General features: G+C 38.4%; 1 protein-coding gene across 1 annotated transcript in view; it reads left to right on the forward strand.

Annotated features, from left to right (window-relative positions):
• Positions 1-14,523, forward strand: part of LOC123510898 (glutamate--cysteine ligase catalytic subunit-like) — a 41,258-nt gene that overhangs the window by 16,734 nt on the left and 10,001 nt on the right. The window contains exons 2-3 of the mRNA XM_045266373.1: positions 8,945-9,054; positions 13,979-14,164. Of these exons, the coding sequence (XP_045122308.1) occupies positions 8,945-9,054; positions 13,979-14,164 (296 nt within the window). The remainder of the gene's footprint in view (positions 1-8,944; positions 9,055-13,978; positions 14,165-14,523) is intronic.

Below are 14,523 nucleotides of genomic sequence, written 5' to 3' on the forward strand. Positions count from 1 at the left end.
CCCGCTAGGAAACCGTTGCCCCGAGTGAGAAAGCCCAACCTGCACTCGGACCGTGGACAGAATTCGAACCCGTACCCTTTGCCAGTGTCCCTACTTAACATAATATAATCTGAAACGTGAGAGGATCAGAGTGAGGACAGCTGCAGTAAACCATTAAACCATGAGAGTTAATATTAGTCAGTGTTTTTAGTTATTACACGATTACCTTTGGTTTGTAAGTGTTTGCAATGGAGTTTATTGAGCATTTTGGAGTGTTTATGGGTCTAGTGGGTGTCTGGTAAGGTCATATGGGAGTTGTAGGGGTTTAGAAGGTGGTTTTTATGTGGGAGTGTAATGGGTTTTGTTTTTAAGCGTTGCAGTGGAGTGTATTGAGCATTTTAAAGTGTTCGTGGTTGTTATTGAGCATTTTGAAGTGTTTGTGGGTCTAGTGGGTGTCTGGTAAGGTCATATGGGAATTGTAGGGGTTTAGAAGGTGGTTTTTACGGCTTTAGTGGTTGTGTAATGGGTTTTGTTACGAATGTATGGAATTGAGGGCTGGTTTCGTGAGTTTTAAGCCCTTCAGTACTGGGACATTTTTATCTTCAGATTTGTATACGATTAGACCATTTTATTGGCATCAGCAAGGGTCTATTGAGGTCAGAAGATTAATAGCCTAAATCCTCACTATTTTAATCCTGTACATGAGTTGCTGAAGCTGTATAAAATCACAAATAATAAGCTGAATGTATATGGGAACGCGTCACGATACAGTGGAACCATGCGTGCTTTGGGGTCCGAGGGGTCTCAAGCGCACGGGGTCGAATCCTGTCCACGGTCCGAGTGTAGGTTGGGCTTCCTCACTCTTGACAACGGTTTCTAGCGGGTGGGCTTTGAGATAGGAGGTACCACAAAAAGTATCCTCTTTAACCCAGAAATTCCCGTGAAAGACCACATGGTATAAATAAAAAAAAAGAAAAAAATAGTGGTTTTATTGGATTTAGTAGAAAGCATTTAGGCTTTCAAGGATGTTTTCGTAATTGAAGCAATGGTGTAGGAAACAACATCATGCATTTTAAAAAGAAATAGATAAGGAAACCAGACTTGTATGCTTGAGAACAAAAAAGTTACAAAACACACAACATTGTAACTTCACGCTCTCGTTTTCTTTCTGTAAGGGGAAACCAAACTGAACTCAATCAACGTGCTGTGTTTTGAACCTATTCAGAAATGTTTACATATTCATTCTCCTTACTATTTAGTGATTTTACACAGTTACAGAAACTTATATAGTGATTAAACTAGTGAAGATTATGACCATTAATCTTCTAACCTCCATAGACTTTTTATAATGTCAATAAAACCGTCTAGTCGTACACAAACTCGTAAAAAATGCGTCCTAGCACTGAAGAGGTTAATCCACCTTGAGAAACGCGTAAAATTTCTAAGAGAGCAGTGCTTAATGAAGGTCAGGGTGCTAAATATACGGTGGTGTGGTGTGGCGGGGAGTGCTAGGGTGTGGTGGGGTGCGTGTGGAGTGTAGCGACTAGCGAGTGAAAGGCTGGGGTGCGTCAGATGCTTATAATTAGAGTGATGTGACGCAACACGGGTACACTCTTATGTTATCAGTAGTGCTCGTCTCCTCGGCTGTTGCGTCACTTCCGGTGTGTTGCCTGAATGTGCCTCGAGGGTCGGGTTTTGCTGTGTTCGTGTTGAGTTGCCTCGGAGTGTGTTGGTTTGTGTTACTTCAGCTTCGGAAAGGAGAATGTCGTAAGAGAGAGAGAGAGAGAGAGAGAGAGAGAGAGAGAGAGAGAGAGAGAGAGAGAGAGTTAGAGAGAGAGAGTCTAAATAAAAACTGTTCTAGAGCGTGTTAAGTGTAGAATATTTAGATCATGCGTTACTTGAACTTAGAACACGAAAAGAAAATGTAAGAAGATAGAGAGAGAGAGAGAGAGAGAGAGAGAGAGAGAGAGAGAGAGAGAGAGAGATTATATTAAGTGAAGAATATTTAAGTCATCAGAATCAACACAAAAAAAAAAAAAAGAAGTAATTTTCAAATCTATCTTAACTTTCTGAAAAAAAACGATAATTTCTTAATCTAACCTGACCAAACGTAACTGAACCCTGTAAAAAGATTCAAATCCTTGCTAACCTCACCAAAAACCATGAAAACAAACATAAACACGCTCAAATCCCACTAACTCCCACTAGAACCTATTAAAAAAGAACCAAACGTAACTGAACCCCATAAAAAGAGCTGAACCCTTACAAACTTCACCAAAAAACATGGAAAAACAAAGAATAGCACTCTCAAACACCACTAATTCTGATCAGAACCTATTGACCCCCTTGAGAACCATGATGCATTTCCATATTGATTCTGGTTACTATTTGATGATTCTATACAGCTTCAGAAACTTTGTGTGAGATTGAATTAGTGAAGATTGTGGCTATTAATCTTCTGAACCCCATAGACCCTTCCTAATGCCAATAAAATGGTCTAATCGTACGTAAATCTCAAAGTAAAAATACGTCCCAATACAGAAGGGGTTAAAATAGTGAAGACTTTGGCCATTAACCTTCTGACACCCATAGACCCTTCCTAATGCCAATAAAATGGTCTAATCGTACGCAAATCTCAAGGTAAAAACGTGTCCCAGTGTTGAAGGGGTTGAAAAAGCAGCGATAGGTTACGGAAGAGCTTGAAGACACAGACCTTAGCAATGGAGAAGTGTTGATAGGTAAATGTGAACCAAGGTGGGCAGAGAGAGAGAGAGAGAGAGCAAAGACGGTCCTTAAATATCTGACGGCGTATAGGAAACGACTCACCAACTCTCGAGGCTGTCTATATGCATCTATTAGTGGCTATCTCTGATCTCTTTTATTATTAGAGTGTAGAGTGAGTTTCAGAGTGCTTGAATATATCTTATTGTCTAATCGAGCACTTGTCAATGTCTAAATTTATTCTCTACGCTATTTCCGGTGTTTATTTTTGCCTGCTAGGGTGTGAAGACGTGTACAACAGCCTAGGTGTGTCTTATAGTTGTCTTATAGTTGTCTGTTTATATTTGCTTGCCAGTCTGATTTCCTTCACTATTGATCCTGTAGAGAGAGTTTCAGAGCCCTCGTATGTGTCTTGTCTAATCATACGCTTGTTAATGTCTAAATTTATTCTCTTCTCAATTTCCTTTATTTATTTTGGCCTACTAGTCTGATCTTCACTGTTAGACATATGGAACGAATTTTTTTTTAGACTGTTTGGATGTGTTTCGTCTAATCATACACTTGTTCAATATCTAATTTTATTCTCTTCTCTATTTCCGGTGTTTATATTTGCTTGTTCGTCTGATCTTCTTCACTATTAGAATTCTGTAACTATTTTTGGGGTACTTGGGTGTTCAAAGTGCCTGGCTGTACTTTGTTGTCTAATGGAGCACTTATCAATGTCTAAATGTATTCTCGATCTCTGCTGGTATTTCTTTGCTTCTTAGTCTGATTATCTTCGCTGTTAGACTTGTAGAATGAGGTTTAGAGTGCTTGGATGTGTCTTGTTGTTTAATTGACCACTTATCGATGTTTAAATTCCCTTTCCTGTTTTCTCTTTATTTGTGCTTGTTAGTCCGATCTCCTTCACTATTAGACTTTTGGGACAATTTTTAGAGCACTTGGGTAGTCAGAGTGCTTGGTTGTGTTTTGTTGTCTAATGGAGCACTTGTCAATGTCTAAATTTAATCGACCTGTACTTCTGGTATTAGTTTTGCTTGCTAGTCTGATTTTCTTCACTATTAGACTTGTAGAGTGAGTTTCAGAGTGCTTGGATGTGTCTTGTCTAATCATACGCTTATCAGTATCTAAATTTATTATCTACTCTTTTTCCGCTGTTTATTTTTGCCTGCTAGGGTGTGAAGACGTGTACAGCAGCCTGGGTGTGTCTTATAGTTGTCTGTGTTCAAAGCATGATCGCTGTCTAAATATATTCTACTTTGTTGATTTCGAGACTATATTTTGCTTGCCAGAAGTGTATAGAAAGTTTGGGTGTGTTTTGAAGTTGTCTAATATCTATGCTTTTCTTTTACACTGTCCATTTTGCATCTATTTGTTAACTATTTTTGCTTCCCAGAGTGTTCAAGTGTATAGAAAACTTGGGGTGTTTTGAAGGTGTCTAATATCTATGTTTTCTTTTTCACTGTCTAAATATAATTCATTTTTGCTTCTATTTCTGGACCATTTTTTGCTTGCCAGAGAGTAGAAGTGTATAGAGAGCTTAAGTGTGTCTTGAAACTGACTAATATCCATGCACTTATCACTCTGAATATATACCATTTTGCATCTATTTCTGGAACATTTTGCTTGCCAGAGTGTAAAGGTGTATCATGTGTTCTGAAGGTGACTAATATCCCTGCACTTACCAATGTCTAAATATATTCCACTTGATTGCTATATTTATGAAGCGATATTACCGTGTCATTTTGTCAGACTGTATAGATTATGTGCCTTGAAACCGTCTCCCCAAACACTTATCACCCACGTTAAATTTACCCGACTTGCTTGCTATATTTGATCATTTGTTGGCTGTCAGTGTGGTGAGGTGTGGCTTGCATCTCTTCATTTCACCTTTGAGTATTTGTAATCGTCGTGGTGTAGGGGATTCATGGCACCTTCAAAAGTAAATTGTTTTCTTTCTTTTCAACCCCTTCAGTACCATGACACGATTTAATTTATTATTTTTTTATGTAAGAGGGAAGGCTGGCCAAGGGCAATATAGCAAAAAAAGACCCACTTGATTGCCAGTTCCCTGAAAGGTTAGTAGAGTTAGTCAAACGCCAGGGACAAATGTCTTGAAACCTCCCTCTTAAAACAAGTTAAGTCGTAGGAAGATGCATATACAGAAGCAGTCAGGGAGTTTCATATTCATTCTGCTTACAATTTGGTGATTTTGTACAGCTTCAGATACTTACGTTGGGATTAAAATAGTGAAGACTCTGGCCATTAATCTCGTGACCTCCATAGACCCCTCTTGATCTAAATAAAATCGTGCAGTCAGACCCAAAACTCGTGGTAAAAAATGCTTCCCAGTACTGAAGGGGTTACGCTTCTTTGTATAGGTAGATTAATTAGCGAAACTTTTATTATAGATATGGACAATTTTTTCACGTGTTTGTTATGCTTGTTTTCTTCCTTTTTCTTCATTTTGTCTTCCTAGGAAATGATGAAATAAATAAAAAATAGTTGTTCTTTTTGTATGAGTGAGAGAAATACCAAACTTTTTATGAGAGAGAGAGAGAGAGAGAGAGAGAGAGAGAGAGAGAGAGAGAGAGAATTTACTGATATTTTTTTTCTTTTCCTTCATTTTGTCTTCGTGTCTTCCATTGTGCAAAGAAAACGATAAGGAAATCAATCAAAAGACACTTCGTAAACTAAATTGGCCTTCTTTGTAGACATTTTCTTTTTCTTTTCTTTTTTCATGGTACGGGTTTGTTTTTTCTCTTTTCCTCTTTTTCCTTTTCATCTTTTCATTTTCTTTATTCTGTTTTTTCTTTTTCTTTGATTTCCTTCGTTGTTTTATCTTCTTTATTTCCACTTTTCTTTTCTCTCTCTCTCTCTCTCTCTCTCTCTCTCTCTCTCTCTCTCTCTCTCTCTCTCTCTCTCTCTCTGATGCAAGACCATTTTCTTTAACTTCTTCCTTTACTTTTTCATTTCTCCTTTTCATCCTTCCTTTTTTCCTTTCTTATCTCCTTCCTCTCTCATCTCCTTCTCCTTCTCTTACTTATCTTCTTCCTTTCCTCATCTTCTTTTCTTCCTTCCTCATCTTCTCCTTCTTCCTTTTCTCATCTTCTCCATCTCCTCTTCCTCTTTCTTATTTTCTCCTTTCCTTTTTCATCTCCTTCTTCTCTTCCTCATCTTCTCCTTCCGTTTCTCATCTTCTTCTCATTCTTTTTCCCTTCCTCATTTTCTCCTTATCTTTCTCTTCCTCATCTTCGTCTTCTTCCTTTCACTTTCTCTTCCTCATCTTTTCCCTCCTTTTCTCGTCTTCTCCTTCTTCTTTCCTTCCTCATCTCCTTCTTCCCTTCCTCATCTCCTCTTCCTCCTCCTCATCTTCTCTCCTTCTGCCCTTCCTCATCTCCTCTTTCTCATCTTCTTCCTTTCCTTCTGCATCTTCTTCTTCTTCCCTTCCTCACCTCCTCGTCCTCCTCCGTCCTTCTCTTATTTCCTCCTCCTTCTTCTCTTCTTTATCTCGTCCTTCTCTTCCTTCCCCTTTCTTAACCTTGAAGGAATATGAGAGGAAATAAATAAATAAAAGAACAACAGCAAGCACAGTTGAAATGTATAACGATGTCCTTGAGTTCGTGTCGTGTCATATTCTGCCTTGGTCATGATGATTTTGCAGCTTAGTGTATCATGGAAGTTGCCGTGTCATGGGTATTTGCGTATCATTTTTTGCTTTTACATTTTTTTTTCTTTTTTCTTTCTTTTTTCTTTTGGTGCATCCTCTTCTCATTGTTTTTATTTTCTTTGTCTGTGTCTTTGTCCTCTCTCTCTCTCTCTCTCTCTCTCTCTCTCTCTCTCTCTCTCTCTCTCTCTCTCTCTCTCTCTCTCTCTCTCTCTCTCTCTCTCTCTCTCTCTCTCTCTCTCTCTCATCTATTTATTCCTAATCTTTTAACTATGTAATGTTATTGATAGTCTTGATTTATTGATATATTTTGAGGTTTAGATGTTTATGATTGTGGTGGTGGTGGTGGTGATGGTGGTGATAGTGGTGGTGATGATGGTGGTGATCAGTTGTCATGTCACATACTTTTGCCTCTTGTGGTGATGAATAACAATGGTGATGTGTTGCTGTGGTTCGTGATGGACTTGTAAAATAACTGATCACCAACACACACACACACACACACACACACACACACACACACACACACACACACACACACACACACATCACGAACAACAACCCAAATATATAATAAAGAAAAAGAATAAAGAGGAAAAAGAGAAAAAGAAAAGAAAACGGTAATTGAAGTTTGTATTAAATGAAGACGAAAAAAAAAAAAAAATGAAATAAAAAGAAAAATGAAAGACAAACAAAAACAATTTAAATTTTTATTAAAGAGAAAAGAGAAAGGAAAATTAAAATCGTGATATATTGATCACTTGTATGAATTAATGAAAAGTTGTTGTAGCAATATGCAAATGAGTTTTTCGTACTACTAATCAGATCAACCACTGGGAATTAAAATGCATCTCACATATCATTTCATACAGGTTGTTCACTCTTCGTGTGTGTGTGTGTGTGTGTGTGTGTGTGTGTGTGTGTGTGTGTGTGTGTGTGTGTGTGTGTGTGTGTGTGTGTGTTTAATGCTTCTCTCTCTATATGTGTGTTTGTCTATATGTCTACATGTTCTATCTGTTTATCTGTCTGTCTGTCTGTCCATTCTTCTATCTCTCAATAGTTCCATCTACCTGCATACCTGTCTGTCTTTCTGTCTGTCTGTCTTTACTTGTGTGTATGTGTGTGTGTGTGTGTGTGTGCCCTACCTTTAATTGTCTTCAGTGGGAGTTAATTGTGGTTTTGAAGTGTTTTAATGACTTTAAGATAGTTTTATGAAGTATCTTGTACATTACTGGTGTTTTTATTTATTCTTTTACTATTCCTGGTGATACTTCGAGATTATGAAAGAATAATTATTGTTTTTGTGGCTTTAACCCCTTCAGTACTGGGCCACAATTTTAACGGTAAATTTGTGTACGATCAGACCACTTTATTGACATCAGGAAGGGTTTGTGGAGGTCAGAAGATTAATGGCCAGAGTCTTCACTATTTTAATCCCCGACATGTGTTACTGAAGCTGTATCAAATCACCAAATATTAATCAGAATAGATATTGAAACTCGTGATGGCATTGAAGGGGTTAATGGTGGTAGTAATACTTTAACAAGGTCTAATGGAAGGTGTTACATCTTTCATGGTTCTAGTGACAGTTTAACCGATTTCCACGGTTTTAGTGAGAGTTTAACAGGGTTTATTAACAGTTGTGCTAGTTTTCATGGTTCTAGTGACAGTTTAACCGATTTCCACGGTTCTAGTAAGAGTTCAACAGGATTTATTAGAAGTTGTGCTAGTTTTCATGGTTCTAGTGACAGTTTAAAAGGCGTAAGTAGAAGCAGTATTGGTTTCCATGGTTGTGATGATAGTTATTGAAGTCACTGAAGTTATTAAAGGTGTTTTCGTGATCAAAACGATAATTTAACAAGTATTCTGCGTCATCGATCGGGAAAAAATACGCATGTGGACGTGACCGTGTGTGGCCTGGGTGCAGGAAACGTTCAATAGTGTTTGTGCGTCATCAGTGCTGTCGTGACAACTGAAGAGGAATGCCAGAGCTAGACTGAACTAGAAATATCCAAAGGGAAGAGGAATTATAGTACCAGAGTGAACTGGAAATAATCAAACTCAAGAGGAATTTTGTGACTAGAATGAACCAGAAATATGCAAACTTGAGAGCAATTTGGAATCAGAATGAACGAGAAATATCCAAATTCAAGACGCATTTTAGTACCAGAATTAACTAGAAGAATCCGAACTTATAGGAATTTTAGTACCACAATGAACTAAAGATATCCAAACTTGAGAAAAAATTTTAGTACCAGAATCAAATAGAAATATTCATACTTAGAAATTTTAGTACCAGAATTAACTAGAAATATTGATTCTTAGGAATTTTAGTACCACAAAGAACTAAAAAATATCTAAACTTGAGAAAAACTTTAGTACCAGAATTGTTGCAGATCATTACAAGTTTCTGTTGTAGTGTTTGTAGTGTTCCAAATTATTAAATGTTTGTGTTTCTTGTGTTAGAGAGACTTGTGTATGTTTGTGTTGTTTATAGTGTTGCAGATCATTAAAAGTTTGTGTTGTAGTGTTTGTAGTGTTGCAGATGACTTAAGGTTTGTGTTTCTTGTGTTGCAGATCGAGTACATGATTGTTAAGCTGGACCACAAGAACCGCCGTGCTCGACTCTCGCTCCGAAGCTCCGAACTCCTGGAAGTGTTGCGTGAAGCAGAGGAAACCAACCCTAAGTTAGTCACGAATGCAATTTATTTTTTTGTTTTACTTTTTGTCTTAGTTTTTCTCTTGCCTTTCTAATTTCTTTTTTTTTTTCTTGTTCTGTTTTCTGTTTCGTTTTTTGTCTTTCTATTTTCTATCTGTTTTCTTGTTTTTGTTTTTTGTCTTTCGTTTTTCTTGTCTATTTTCTTTTTTTTTCATTTTTTTTCGTTTTTTTGCCTTCGTTTTTTTCTTGTTTCCATTTTTTCTTTAAGTTTTCTTTTTTTCATTTTTTGTCTTCGTTTCTCTCTTGTCTTTGTTTTTTCTCATATTTTCTTTTCCTTTTTTCTTTTTCGTTTCCATTGCCTTTCTATTTCTTTTTTCTCTGTTTTCTTTACCGCTGTTTTTCTCTTGCCTTTCTTTTTCCTTCATTTTTTCATTTCTTTTTATCTCAAATAACTCATCATAAAATCGTGAATCTATTACAAAAAAAAAAAAAAAGGTGCAAAATATTACATAAACATTATATTTATTTCTAGCGACAGATTTACAACACTTCTATAACTAACAGGAGAAACACTCGTAAAAACCTGCCTCATCATCTCTGTGGCCTTTGAAAACAGTCTTGGTGGGAGAAGAAACTGGTACGCTAAGTTTTCAAGATGTTTTTATGGTTCTAGCGACATTTTTACTTTATCAGCAGGAGAAACACTCGTGAAATCCTGGCTCTTCATCTCTGTGGCCTTTGAAACCAGTCATATTGAGGAAAAACAGTCGTGAAATCCTGGCTCTTCATCTCTGTGGCCTTTGAAACCAGTCATATTGAGGAAAACAGTCGTGAAATCCTGGAAAACAGTCATATTGAGGAAAAACAGTCGTGAAATCCTGGCTCTTCATCTCTGTGGCCTTTGAAAACAGTCATATTGAGGAAAAACAGTCGTGAAATCCTGGCTGATCGTCTCTGTGGCCTTTGAAACCAGTCATAGTTAGGAAAAACAGTCGTGAAATCCTGGCTCATCATCTCTGTGGCCTTTGAAACCAGTCATAGTTAGGAAAAACAGTCGTGAAATCCTGGCTGATCATCTCTGTGGCCTTTGAAAACAGTCGTGGTGAGAGAGGACTGCGTGTCAGAATACAGGACAAAGAAAAGGCGCGTTGACCTTTCTGAGACCCGCGGCACGTCTAAAGATAATGGTCATCATATCTTGTTTGTGTTGTCAGCTGTTTGATTATTTTTTTTAGTAAGTATGTTTAAATCCTTTGCCCTTTTTATCAGAAGAGTTGTCAGATGGCGCAGAGATGACTGACTGTTCACGCTCTCATGTCTGTGTTTTCTCATTGGTGGTACGGTATTCTTGTTCATATATTGATATATTGCCAGAGTCAGGGAAACACTTCAACACCTTATCGCTTTCACTGATGCTTGAAACTTATCACTAAAATTGTTAAAGCGTCATTCAAGCTCCTGTAGCGTAGTGAATGAGAGCGTGGGATCGGGCAGACGTCCACGTGTAGGTTCGAATCCCACCACATACCGCTTTGAAGATATGCCATTTGTCGAGTGGTTTAAAGTTAGCTATATGCCACCATGATATCCAGGTTCTAGGTGGTGACACTAAAGATGCGCTTGGGTGGTGATATGGGCCTTAATATGGGTACCACTATAAATAAAATTGCCTGCGCCACTAATGGGTGGAAGCTGAACAGTGCTTCCAATACTCTTCGAGTTACCTACAGGCGCTATAGGCCAGGACATAAAAAAAAAAAGGAAAAGCTCCGATAACTTTGATTACAGTCCACCAAGCTCTCATTAAACGCTTGAATTATGAACAGACCCTTGAAAACCTCAATAAAGTTTGTTGATTTTTGTTGTTCCCTTTAGAATCATGAAAACAATGAAAACTCCCATAATTTTCACTAGAGTCTTAAACCATCACTAGAATCATGAAAACCATATTGAAAACCTTAATAACCTCTACTGCAGCTTGTGAAACTACCAATATTATTCTAGAAACACGAAAATACTCTTGAAACTCATGATAACCTCCACTATAGAGTCCTAAACTGTCATTAGAATCATGAAAACCGTATTGAAAACCTTAATAACGCGTACTACAGCTTAACCTACCAATATTTTTCTAGAAACGGAAAAACTCTAGAAAACCACGATAACTTTCACTATAGAATCTCAAAGCACCATTAAAGTTATGAAAACACAATTGAAAACCTTAATAACGTCTAATACATCTTCTTAAACTGCCAATATTATTCTAGAAACACGAAAACACTCTTTGAAACCCATGAGAACTTCCACTGTAGAGTCTGAAACCACCGCTAGTCATAAAAGCAGTATTGAAAACCTTAATAACGCGTAGTATAGCTTCTTAAACAACCAATATTATTCTAGAGCCACGAAAACACTCTTTGAAACCCTGATAACTGACACTCTATAGTCTCAAACCACCACTAGAATCATAAAAACAGTATTGAAAACCTTAACAACACGAAAACTCTTTGAAAACCCTGATACTACTCTCTTAAACTACTACTAGAATCACGAATACACTTGAAAACCTTGATCCTTCTGTCTGTATCTTAATAATAACTTGCATTAGAGGTCGCCAAATTGTTGTTGCGGCACTGAACACCTTGAAACCCCCAATATTTGCTACCGTAATCTTTTAAAAGCGGTCGAGATAAGGTGGCGCAACATTTAATATAATCAGTCAACTCTTTCATAAACTCGCATCATTGTTTCTTATCTTAGCATTATCTTGACTTTACTGATTTGTGACAATTTCGTGTTTATCAAGTATTTTTCATTGATTATACTCTCTCTCTCTCTCTCTCTCTCTCTCTCTCTCTCTCTCTCTCTCTCTCTCTCTCTCTCTCTCTCTCTCTCTCTCTAGATGTTTAGCGAGTTTTTCATGCGTGTTTCTCTTGTTAATAATATAGAAATCTTGTGAATCTGCCTCTAGAACCGTAAAAAACACCTTTGAAAACTCGTGTAAACTTAAATAAGAGCCTTTACGAAAATAGTGGAGATGAAGCACAGAGAAGTTTATAAGTTTGATAATACGAACCTTATTCTCCTCATTCGCAGTTCGTGACCACAAGTAATTATCACCCATTAGTGTCTCTGGCTTGCTAAAAACGTGTGTCACCTTAACCTGATTAGATAATTGGCTGGGCAGTGAGGAATGTTGTGTCAATTGTGTGTTTGTGTTAGTTCAGTGGGTGTTTGATGGTGAGAGAGAGAGAGAGAGAGAGAGAGAGAGAGAGAGAGAGAGAGAGAGAGACAAAACCGTAACAATATCAAATCCATAAAGAAAATCGTATAGGCGCGTACTTTTAGGCCTAACACGCCACTGTCGCGTGACCTTGACTAAAGCAGGCCAAGGGCGGCACAAGGCTTACACTGGCGCCTACCCAGACATTGAAAAGACAAAGAGGTCTGAAAGTAAGCGTGTGTGATTTTGGTACAGCTTGGTGGAGTCTTGTTCTTCCTTTGTGTTCCGTAGTGTTGGTGACGGAGCAGTTGGATTTAGCTAAGGTGTAGTGGGATTTAATTCAATATATTTTAGCGTATTGTGGATTGGTGGGTGAATGGTGGATGAAACTCTCTCTCTCTCTCTCTCTCTCTCTCTCTCTCTCTCTCTCTCTCTCTCTCTCTCTCTCTCTCTCTCTCTCTCTCTCTCTCGTATAGAAGACAGAGAACGAATGAACGAGTGAGTAAGTGAACGGAAGAACCAGTAAATAAATGAGTCAGTTCTTCCTACATAAAAAAAAAAAAAAGAGAGAGCGAATCAATAAACAAACACGTGTAGAAGTGAGAGTTACAAGTGTGGTAGAGAGACTTACAAGTGTGGTAGAGATAAATAAGTGTGGTAGAGAGAGAAATAAGTGTGGTAGAGAGAGTTACAAGTGTGGTAGAGATAAATAAGTGTGGTAGAGAAATAAGTGTGGTAGAGAGAAACAAGTGTGGTAGAGAGAGTTACAAGTGTGGTAGAGAGAGCAGTGTTCCGTATAACTAATGAGAGCGAGCGAATGAATCAGTAAAATGAGACAAACTATCGTGAAACGCCTCACTCTCTCGCCACGACTGTTTTCAAAGGCTAGAGATGAGTAGGGAGTGCGTGTCACGTGCGTAGGGTAAATTAAGGCTAGGTGGTTAATTAATGTCTTTCAGGGAGTGTCAGGACAAGTTTAGTAAGTTTTGTGACGTGTATAAGGAAGGTAACGAGTTTATTTCAGCAATGTCCTAATATACACGTCCCTTTAGAGAGAGAGAGAGAGAGAGAGAGAGAGAAATGGATAATAAATGGTGTCTTCCAGGGAATGTCAGAGCGATGTAAAGTATGTTTGTGGCGTGTTTCAGGGAAGCGTTTGTGTGTCAGGGAGTGGTAGAGTTACGTATGGTAAGTTTGTGACGTGTTTCAGGAAAGTGACCAATTTGTGTCTTTCAGGGAGTCTCGGGGCGAGGTGTAAGATTTGTAACGTGTTTCAGGGAGGTGACGAGTTTGTGTCTTTCAGGGAGTTTGTCTTTGAGGGAGTGTCAAGGCGTGGTACAGCAAGATTTGTGACGTGTTTCAGGGAGATTACCAATTTGTGTCTTTCAGGAAGTGTCAGGGCGAGGAAAAATAAGTTTGTGACGAGTTTATGTCCTTGAGAGAGTGTCAGGGCATGGAAAAATAAGTTTGTGATGAGTTTGTGTCCTTGAGAGTGTCAGGGCGAAGTGTAGGAAGATTTGTGACGTGTTTCAGGGAGATTACCGGTCTCATGGAAAAAGTAAGTTAGTGACGAGTTTGTGCCCTTGAGAGAGTGTCAGGGCGAGTGTAGGAAGATTTGTGACATGTTTCAGGGATGTTACCAATTTGTGTCTTTCAGAAGTGTCAAGGCGAGTTTATGTCCTTGAGAGAGTGTCAGGGCGAGGTATAGTAAGCTTGTGACGTGTTTCAGGGAGGTACGGTCTCTATGGCACCCTGAATATGCGGAGTACACCTTGGAGGGCACGCCGGGGCAGCCGTACGGGTCCCTGGTGCAGCACTTCAACATCGTGGAGCACAACATGAGCTTCAGGCGCAGCGAGGTACAGAGCCTCCTGCAGCCCGACGAGGTCATCCTGTCCCTCACCAACTTCCCCAGGTGAGGCTGCTGTGTGTTGTCTGTGGTCTGTGTGGTGAGGGGCGGCCCAGGGAAACACAGACACACGGTGATTTTTTACAGTTACACCAACAGCTCACTTCTGGATGAAATTATTTTTTTTTCTGGTAGATTTCGACCTGTTTTGAATGAATTTTCTCTTCGTTTCCGTCGCAAATCCGTAGTTTTTTTTTTCTCTCTCCACCTTGTCTTACGGAAACAGGATTTTGCAGTAAAACGAAACATTATTATTATTATTATTATTATTATTATTATTATTATGATAATTTTGATATATTTTGACCAGTTTTGAATGAATTACTCAGAATGAAAAGCTCTACAAGTTGAGAAGGTTACCAGAA

Source organism: Portunus trituberculatus, chromosome 4 (assembly GCF_017591435.1).
Source record: "Portunus trituberculatus isolate SZX2019 chromosome 4, ASM1759143v1, whole genome shotgun sequence".
Classification (NCBI taxonomy): Eukaryota; Metazoa; Arthropoda; class Malacostraca; order Decapoda; family Portunidae; genus Portunus; species Portunus trituberculatus.